Source organism: Brassica napus, chromosome C3 (genome assembly GCF_020379485.1).
Source record: "Brassica napus cultivar Da-Ae chromosome C3, Da-Ae, whole genome shotgun sequence".
NCBI classification, from domain to species: Eukaryota; Viridiplantae; Streptophyta; class Magnoliopsida; order Brassicales; family Brassicaceae; genus Brassica; species Brassica napus.
Window position 1 is genome coordinate 6,741,691 of NC_063446.1, and position 10,075 is coordinate 6,751,765.

General features: G+C 36.6%; 2 protein-coding genes and 1 non-coding gene across 4 annotated transcripts; 2 read left to right on the forward strand and 1 right to left on the reverse strand.

Annotated features, from left to right (window-relative positions):
* Positions 1-970: 970 nt before the first annotated feature.
* LOC125584976 lies at positions 971-1,110 on the reverse strand. The gene has a single exon (XR_007321869.1). It is a non-coding gene; the product is annotated as a small nucleolar RNA snoR136 (small nucleolar RNA).
* Positions 1,111-3,916: 2,806 nt separating this feature from the next.
* On the forward strand, positions 3,917-5,203 carry LOC106385611 (DNA repair protein XRCC3 homolog). The gene has a single exon (XM_013825523.3). The coding sequence runs from the start codon at positions 4,039-4,041 to the stop codon at positions 4,933-4,935; it is 897 nt and encodes a 298-aa protein (XP_013680977.1). The 5' UTR covers positions 3,917-4,038; the 3' UTR covers positions 4,936-5,203.
* A 729-nt stretch (positions 5,204-5,932) lies between these two features.
* LOC106387329 (afadin- and alpha-actinin-binding protein A) lies at positions 5,933-9,060 on the forward strand. Of its 2 annotated transcripts, none has more exons than XM_022698829.2 (16): positions 5,933-6,198; positions 6,304-6,326; positions 6,417-6,531; positions 6,610-6,707; positions 7,052-7,148; positions 7,227-7,316; positions 7,415-7,477; positions 7,554-7,628; positions 7,720-7,785; positions 7,865-7,942; positions 8,029-8,139; positions 8,207-8,284; positions 8,384-8,503; positions 8,587-8,631; positions 8,720-8,747; positions 8,837-9,060. In XM_022698829.2, the coding sequence occupies exons 1-15, from the start codon at positions 6,166-6,168 to the stop codon at positions 8,744-8,746; spliced, it is 1,119 nt and encodes a 372-aa protein (XP_022554550.1). In that variant the 5' UTR covers positions 5,933-6,165; the 3' UTR covers position 8,747; positions 8,837-9,060. The 2 variants fall into 2 exon arrangements, with proteins under 2 accessions (XP_022554550.1, XP_013682613.1); XM_013827159.3 differs by having other exon boundaries at positions 6,420-6,531.
* Positions 9,061-10,075: the final 1,015 nt, after the last annotated feature.

Here is a 10,075-nt window from a genome sequence, read left to right on the forward strand (position 1 = left end):
TTGGAGGAACCTCAACAAGAAACAAGAATTGTTCTACAAAGAACAAATAAGATAAACTCACAAAAAAAGGGGAAAACATAATGTTTTATTTTTTGGCTCATAGGCCCTATTTATAGGATTACAAGTTATAAAAATCCAAAGAAGAATGCGCTAAAAACAAAACATTGAAAATAGAAACAAAGACTTGACTAAATAAAGTCTTTGACTAAAACTTGGACTGCCTCTTGATATAGCCACGACTTTGACTTGGTGAAGTGAAGAATATACTCCTGAAATGGGCCAAGACATGTCTCTTTAAAGCCTGGTCGAAATCCATGTTTTTTCCTTAACCAATTTTTATCAGTTTCTCCATTTGGCCCAAACAAGTTTGTTTTTGAATCTTTTTTGAAAACCATCAAGCCCAAGGCTTTCTTAGTAGACATTTAGAACATGAATAATCACCTTTGGAATGATAGAATTTGTCGTTGGTTCATCAGAAAGAAGGTTAACCATTTCCACGTTCTCGGGTGGTCTGAATTCGCGAGAACTGAAGATCACCTGATTTGCAAATGGCATAACTACCACATATGAACTCCATTTGATCTGATTCTTCTTCGAGTAGTTCCGTAATTGAGTTGATAACATTATCCAAGTGATTTCATACGTATAAGCCTCGTGGTTTGGAAGATACAAATCAAACAATGAACATATATCTTTACAGCTCCCCATGATCAAGCCATGCATGTCTGTTTTGTTCGGTGCACTATCCAAGGGCGCATCATTCCCTCCCTCTTGAAAATGATTTGACCTCAAATCCATTTTAACTGTATCAAAAGGAAGAAAGTTTTTTTTATAAGATTAAATAACCAACATTATAAGATTAGATAACCTCATTATAAGATTAGATAACCGAGATTAATAACAACTTTTACACCCAGAAAAGAAGAAAGAAAGTTTTTTTTTTGTCTGCATCAAAAAGATCAAACAACAAACATATGGTTCCCCGACGTCCTAAGAAACATCATCGAAATTGACGAACAAGATAATGAGGGAAACTAGATTTGATGTAAAGAAGAAAGAAAGTTAATATCTAGTTTTGTCGAGGAAGAGATCAATCACATTCAAAATAACCCTTTGACATTGATTTTTTAATAATAAGATCATAACCTGAACCACCGCCACTTCTGCTAAGAACTTAAGTGGAGCGTACTAGGAGAACCACCACTATTGCCAGGATGAAAGGAAGGATGAATGGGTCAAGGTGGTTCCTGTTAGCTTCGACTGGACGGTGGTACAAGGGACGCGGCGGCAACCACCCATAGGACCGATAGGTGATGGTCATGGCTGGGGAGGCTTGGGATGACTGCGGCCATAGGACATGCTTGGGAACACTCTTGTTCTTGGGAAAGCAACAAAATCAATCCGGCAACGAGCGTGTCTCTGGAAGGGGAAGGGGGGGCGTTGAAACCAAGTTTCAATTGTTGAATACTCCACAATGAGGTTGTTGAAATTTTGTATCTTATCTAGGTGGCTTCGAGGGTGTTGTAAAGTTTCAACATGTTGATAAAATTTTATGTGACCCCGCTTAGCGATGTGACACAAATTGAATGTGTAGAAATATTGTGCAGTTTTTTTTATCCACACCCAATAATTCGAACTCATTTATTATATAATTTTTTTAAAAAAATATATATCAAAATTCATTATTTCTTATGATCTATATATAAAGAGACTAATCTCATTTCATTTGGAAACATAAGAAAAAACATCATTTTCACTATAATCAACTATTAAAGAGGACGTCCAGGCCGTTAACGTTAAAGAGTAACTAGGTCAGATTTATTACATTTCTCAGTTTCATCACCAGGTTCATTGAGATGAGCAGCAATCATTTATTTTCAACATTGCTTATGAGGCTATCATCATCTCACTCAATTTGAGGATGAAAATGAGATTTAAGGTCAAAAGAAAAGAGAGGTCACATGCTAGGTATGAACAGATGAAGAGGGTATGTGATTTGGAAAATGAATTGAGATATATTTTGAACCAAGCATGTCTTCTGAGATATTTTCTCTACAAACCCCTGATTTCTAATAAATAAATTATTAAAAATTATTGACTTGTAATTCCAAAGAAGTCGACTAAAATCCATAACAATCAAAACAACTAAAATTCTGAAGGCACTTTAAAAGGTTCAATTAAGTCCAATAAAAAACTTTCCGTTATAATTACACTAAATTCTATTGAATTCATCATTTCAATAACACTCCCCTTAGATTCGAACCCATAGCTAATGGCAGAAGTAGCATATATTTTATGTTTCTTTCTTTTATCAATCTTTGATTGTAGCTTGATCTCATCTCTAATTCTATAGGCATCCTCTCGTTCCTTTATCAGAGATCTACCAACTAATCAGTTTTCATAAATAATTTTGATCTACCAACTAATCAGTTTTCATAAATAATCAAAATTCAGTTTCATAATCTATACTTTTAGTTTATATTTATTTCTGATCATAGCTCATTTCAGATTCAGTTGTAGACCCTCACAGATAAAATGAATGTTATATTGAATATTTAAAATTATTTTTTAATACCAATTTAGACTTGTATCGAGTTTATATAATACCGGACTAGACCAACGTTCAACCTTTAACCGAAAACATAGTCAATTTAGATTGATGATAGAATCTAAAGGAAATTAACCAGGAGAAAAAGAAAATCGACGAACTATTGAACTAGTTTTGAATTGAGTTTGATTATTAAATGCAAAATTTTGAACTTTAGCTTGACAATTACTTTTACTTCCTAAACTATTTTTCTTTTTGTCTAACAATCTCTTTTAGATATATTAATCTTCGAAGAACTTTTCATAGTTTTTAAGTTTTCACCATTATACTTGTTCAAGGTTTTAACTATTTTACACAATTTCTACAAGTTACACAAACCTTTAATCTAAACTTGAAACCTAAACTAAAATATCATGTGGAACTTACTCAACTTTTTCACTTTATTTTGGATTCTCAATGATTTCTAATGAAGATAATTATCTTAACTTATCATTTCATGTATTTTTTTATTTTCAAATTCTTTTGTATTGTAATATTGAATGGAAGATAATTCAAGTGTGTCACTTTCTAAATCTTAAAATTATGATATATTTTGGTTAATATTTTCCCATGTTCTAAAACTCAGATGAGAAGATCACAAACTTGCTGGTAGAGACCTATGGCGAATAGAACCAAATCGGAAATATCCAAAAAGTTACAGCCTCCATGGATATAGCTTAGTTTGAAGACAAGGACATAACAATCTTTTGAAATTCATTTGTTAAAACTAACAAATACTCAAGTTCCAAAGTGTTATATATAATAAACGGACAACTAGACCAAGCTGAACTTATTGTTATTTTACACATATATAAATAATATAGATATTAAAGTCTCAAAAACAGAAAGAAATTTCCAAATGCTCTTCGAGTTTCTGATAAATCGTTAGGCCCGACATTGCTGCACTGATAGCACCTAACAAATTTTCGCATATATAGATATTTTTATTGAATATATATATATGCACCAAATATTATATTCCTAAGTATAAGATTAATTATAATATTATTTTTAATAAAAATATTAAACTTAGTTGAAACGGGTTGGACTATGATCTAAAAGCTTTGTGGTTCGATTGCCGGTCTGGTTTAAAACATTGTATAATACCCCCAATTTAAAATACTATATTATGTTGATGCATTCAAATATTCTTACAACTTGGACCGGATCGGGTATAGATTACTATTTTTTATAGCTTAGATCGAGTATAGATATGAATTTCAGATACTTTTACATCTTGAATACGCACGTCAGGTTTCAGGATTTTTTTGCCATGTCTAACTAATGGGGGTTTTTTTTTTGAAGGGGTGGTATCCATAATACGACATTGTTTACTACACCACTCTCAACCTTTTTGGGCCTACGGATAAGTTTTGAAAAGCCCAATTGAAGAGCAACTTTTACTTTTGTTTTCTATTTGAAATGATAGCTTTTGGCGGTGAAATGGGAAAATGAAGCCGCGGAGTCTCCTCTCACAATCGCCGACGAGCCTGAAGCTAACCACCGGCTGCGAAACCCTCGACGAATGTCTCCGCGGCGGATTTCCCTGCGACTCTCTCACAGAAATCGTAGCGGAGAGCGGCTGCGGGAAAACACAGCTCTGCCTTCAGCTCTCGCTCTGCGCCCAGCTTCCGATTTCAAACGGCGGGCTCGACGGCTCAGCTCTCTATCTCCACTCCGAGTTTCCCTTCCCGTTTCGCCGTCTCCATCAGCTCTCTCGATCGTTTCATCTATCGAACCCTAGCATCTACGCGGACCACAACGATAATCCTTGCGATCATGTGTTTATACAAAACGTCCACTCTGTAGACCACCTGTTCGACGTAATGTCTAAAATAGAATCTTTTGTTACAAACTCGAAAACGAGGCTTCCTCTGAAGCTGATTGTGCTTGATTCCGTCGCGGCGTTGTTCAGATCGGAGTTTGAGAACACGCCGTCTGATCTCAGGAAGAGAGCTTCTTGTTTTTTCAAGATATCTGGGAAGTTGAAGCAGCTGGCGAATAAGTTTGGTTTGGCTGTGGTGATTACGAATCAGGTCACTGATTTTGTTGAGTCTTCTGATGGGTTGAGTGGGTTGAGGATTGGGAATTTGAGGTGTTTGTATTCGTCTGGGAGACGAGTTGTTCCTGCTTTGGGGTTGGCTTGGGCCAATTGTGTGAACTCTAGAGTTTTCATCTCACGAAGTGATGATATTGTCTGCCAAGAGAGAAGGGATGATGATGAGAGTGGTTCGAGTTTGGTGTCTGGAAGAGCAAGGAGACGGCTTGACATTGTTTTCTCACCTCATTTGCCTCCTTCGTCTTGCGAGTTCATGATCACACGAGACGGTATTTGTGGAGTTAGGTGATCCATGGTGCTATGCAAGGTAGTTTTAGGTGGAGCATCACGATTTTTTGGACTTTTGAGTGATGTTTATGTAGATTTTTTCTGAGGGAGATGGGTTGCAGCAAGTCAGGTTCTTTCATATTTCTCCTCTTGTGTACATGTGATATTTAAGAATCTCATTTTTTGCTTTTCTTTAGTTTATAATCATGCTATAAACTTTATTCCTCAAGCCATTGCTTTCTGTATGAATCCTATACAGTTGATTATATTGATAATGATTTGCAATGGAAGTTTACTGCGTGCTTCTCATTTTGTTCTCTGATTCTGTAACGGTAATGCATGCCTTAAGGAGTGCCACTAATAATATACTTTGTTGTCTTCTTTTGGCATATTGGCAACTCAAATGTCCTAAACAAACTTTTTAGTCGGCTCTGGTTGTCTGGCCAACGTAACGTTTTAGCACTAGTGTTGTGCCTCTTTAGTATTTTTCTGGTTTTGGTTTTCTTTGTTTCTGTCTACGTTCTGCTGGTTTTTTTTTCTTCTTTTGCCTGAGCCTTGTGATTGCTATTAGCTTTGTGGTTGATTTGGTGAGGTTTAGTCACATATCTTTGACCTCTTCAAATTTATGTGGTGGAAGGACCAGATACGGTGTTGTCTTCTTCCCCGCTTTGTCTGGCGAACTGTTGGTCTAGATGCATGAACGTGGTTGTGCCTTGGTTTGATTCTCTGTCTCGGTTATGTAGAAAAATGCGGTTTCATTTCATGTCTTGTAGGTTGATTCTGTATTTGAGATTCGTTGTAGCAATATAATAAATGTTTTTCGGTCCTTCCTTTCATCTCTTATACAATGATACTCCTCATTTTGTCAATGTGTTCATTCTACATTAGCACAGCACAAGTCAAAAACATCACCAATTTGGGCCTAACATAAGCCCATTATACCCAATTTAAACTGCGTGGGCCCATGTTTCTCCTTGCTTGAAGATGAGTACTACACTGAATCACAGTCACCACCATCAGCAAATGAGAGCTCATAATTAAAAAAAAAAAAATCACTATGATTATTACTGAAATAAAAAGCAAAGAGAGAGAGAGGTTTTAAACTTTTAATTAAACCTTTTTTCTGCAATTCTCCAGAAACATTCCGTTTCAGATAATTTGATTTTTGAATTTCCTTTCGCTCTCTCTCTCTGCTCGATTAGATCTGTTCCTGTGATTCATCGTCGCCTCACGCCGTTGCTTTCATTCGAAAATGCCGCCGACTGATGCTGAGTTCGATCCCAAAGTAAGATTACTCTCTCTCTCTCTCTCTCTTCCGATGCGTTCTCTCTATATCCCTCTCGAAATTTGAACCTCTCGTAATTCATTTCGTTTCTTGCTTGCCTCACAGGTGTTGCCTCAGTCCGCGACGGGGTTAGTTCTCTTCTCCCTTCCTCCTTAGGGTTTTATATATTCTCCGAATAGTTAGGGGTTTATGACTTTGTGTGTGTTCTGGGATTTGAGAAGCGATTACACATTCGCGAACGTTGACAATCTGGAGCATTGTGCAAAGTACTTGAACCAGACGATGGTTACATTTGGATTCCCGGCCTCGCTCGATCTCTTCTCCAACGATCCGGTGTGTGTTTAATTGTTTGTTTGATTCGTCTTTAACTCCTGCAATCTTTTGTTGTGGTGACGGTTTATTGTTGATTAGGTTTCTATCTCGAGGACCTGTAATTGCATGTACTCGTTGCTTCAGCAGCGACAGCGCGACTTGGAGTTTAGAGAATCTGCTAATGAGCTGAGGCAGAGGTGAGTGAATGCTTTTCGATTTTTTTTTTTTTTTTTTGTCAATATGCTTTGCATTTGCGTTTACTGAACCTTTTACACTTAGATGGGTTGATGATTGGGGTATGGATATTAGTCATTGTTTACTTATTTAGTGTTTTCAGCTATGATAATATTTTACGTCCATCAATAAATTTGGGATCTTGGTCCCATGGAACATATACAGAGTTCAAGATTATCGTATTTAGTTTATTAGCTAAATGTTGTAGCTGTATTGGTTTTGTGCTACTTTGATGTTCAAACATACGCTGGTTCTTGGAACTGTTAAATGGTTTCCTTATGGTTTGTGTGGGTTGCCTTGTATGTAGACAACAATCGGATATAGCTAGACTTGAAGCTAAAGTTGAGAGGCTCGATGCGCAGCTCCAACACAAGGACAGGGAAATCGCCACGATTACTAGAACAGTGAGTCTTGTCAAGTTTCAGCTGGTTTGGATATTTTGCTTAGACTCTTGATTGATTGTGGATTAACTCGATGTACAGGAAGCGAAAAACACAGCGGCTTTGAAGTCGCAGATTGAAAAGCTACAGCAGGAGAGAGATGAGTTTCAAAGAATGGTGATCGGTAACCAGGTTTGTTTAGTTCTTGATGCTGCTTGGATTTACTACTTCATTTTGATGTAACTGTACTGATGGATTGTCTTGCATTTGTTATTCCAATCTCTGAATAGCAAGTCAAAGCTCAACAGATCCATGAAATGAAGAAAAAGGAAAAGGATTACATTAAATTACAGGTTCTGTTTCGTGCCGTGACTCTTCTGTATTATGTTTGATCTGCAGCATGAAAGATAAATTGTGTTTCTCTTGCAGGAACGGTTGAATCAAGTATTGATGGAGAAAAAGAAAGAATCGAAATCAGGAATGGAGATCATGAATTTGCTACAGGTCCTTTACTAGCATCCCTATTGTTTTTGTCGATCCTTGATGATGCATGTTGGACTCTCCACTTGACTGATAATCTGATGTGCGTATACAGAAAGAAGGGAGGCAGCGTGGGACCTGGAATGGCAAGAAGACTGATACTGACTTCTACAAAAAGATAGTAAGAGTCTAACTATAAAAATTTCATCAACATTACGCAGAGTTTCAACGTCATTTCTTTAAAAATGTCATCCCTGCAGGTGGATGCATATGAAGCAAAAAACCAAGAGTTAATGGCTGAGAACACAAACCTAAGAGCACTGCTTCGATCCATGCAGGTAAGCTCTATCTTCACACTTGGTTTAATCTCAGTGTGGTAACATGTTTATTCATAAGCAAGTTTTTGTCTTTGGTTATATTGCAGACAGATATGCGTGATTTCTTAAACGCTCCAAACGGGTCAGCTAATCCTTCATTGGCTGGCAATGAGAAACGTGAGGCTGATCCTTCACAATCTCCACTGGGTGGAAAGACGGTATGTTTGAATCTTTCTTCATGGTAGATAATTGATTGGCCAATATCTAATTGTAGTCATTACACAGGATGTCTTTGATCTACCTTTCCGTATGGCTAGAGGTCAAATAGAAGAAAGTTTGCGCACTAAGATGGCTTCCATAAAGGTTTTTTTATCACGGGCATTTCCATTTACGCAATATCAATCTTTGTCAGTGCCTAACTAACTTCTTTCTTCTTATTTCCCTTGGTGGGATAAAATAAAGGAACGCATGGTTCAGTTACAAGATGCACCTAAAGGAGCATCTGTCACTTCTGAAGCAACAGAGAGAGAGCTTGAACTTGAAGCTCAGCTAGCCGAGGCAAGAAGCATAATCCAAGAACAGGTCCTCTTTCTTTACTTGCCCACTTAGACATTTTTGTCCAGCATCTATTTCCTTCTACAATGATGTTCTTTTTATCCTTGCAGGAGTCCATAATGTGTAAACACCTCCCAAAATCAGAGCAGCGAAAGGTATTCTATCTTTGAAACTAGCACATAGCTTTGGATTAAACAAAGATGATAGTGCGAATCAAATTAACAATTGACAAACTTGTTGCAGGGAATCCATGGTTCCATTGACAGCTGAGGTATCTCGTCTTCATATCTCTGTTGTACTCTTATTAAACTGTTTTGGTGTATCATCTTTTACTTATATAATGTATCTCTCTATCTACAGGGAGTATGAGGATGTTGGAACTCGAAAACCATGGATCCAAGTGAAGTTAGTTTGCATTAAGAGACCGTCAGAAAATGTAGTAGTCGTGGTAGTATTGTATTTGACCATCACCAAACCTCTCTCCTTGGATTATCTTAGTTATGTATATTCAGCTTTTAGTTGTGTCACTATCAAAGATGCTTACTCCTTTTGGAGAATCAAAATCTTTCTTTTTTTGTGAGTTATTAACAAAATTGCTAGCAATTATGCTGATATGTCATTTTAGTAGACTATTTCACATCATTAAATTAAAAAGCCATCATTTATTAGACTAACTACAAAACATGCTATTTGTCTTACCTATTGTATATGCTATTGACTATGTTTATGATGTAATCATGATACTTATGAGTAAGAAAATGCTATCTTTTATTACTTACTAGCGGATGTTTGCGCTTCGCGCGGAATATTGTTTTATCGTTGTTAATTATTATTTTTCGGATGATATAGCTAGCTAATTATGTGATCGTCTTTATTTGTTAAGAACATTATTTGGTATTTTTATTATGTTATGTAGTAATAGGTGATATGCTAACATATTATGTATTTGTTTTTTTAATAGTATGTTGGTGTAGGTATAATAGTACCTTATTAGTGGTAGAGTGAGCTTGTGATGTAATGCATATTGAATTTCAATAATTTTACATTTATGCATTTGTTGAATTTAAGGCTAATAGTTTCAGGGTAAAAATTAATATTTTTTTCTAATTATTTGAATATTACTTTTTAAAGATGTTTTGTGCTCTCTCCCTATATTTTTACGTTGAGTCGTCACCATCTATGCATTTCGTTTACCTTTCCGTTATGCTGTGATTCTCGCCATCACCGAAAAAGACTCACATATGTGCTCTTATTTTTCCTCACCTTTTTCTCCTCTTTTTCCTTAGATTTCGGCTCATGTTAGGAACTGCATCTCTTTGGATTAAGTCAAAGTTTAGTCGTCTTTGAAATTGTTTTCCTCGTCGTTGGCTTACCATCGATAGTCCCTTCTCGTCTTAGTTTTCAAGATATGGTTTTTGGTGATCTGACTTCTATAGCTCGAGGACGGCTCCGCGATTGAATGATTTCGTTTTGTCTACCCTTCCATATATGTTCCCTCATCTCGTTGCAACTTTCATGGCTGCTTGCGTCTCTGTGACTCTCCCTTTCGCCATGTTTGCCACTCCAGATTTGGATAGTGCTCTCCTCCGAATATGCTCT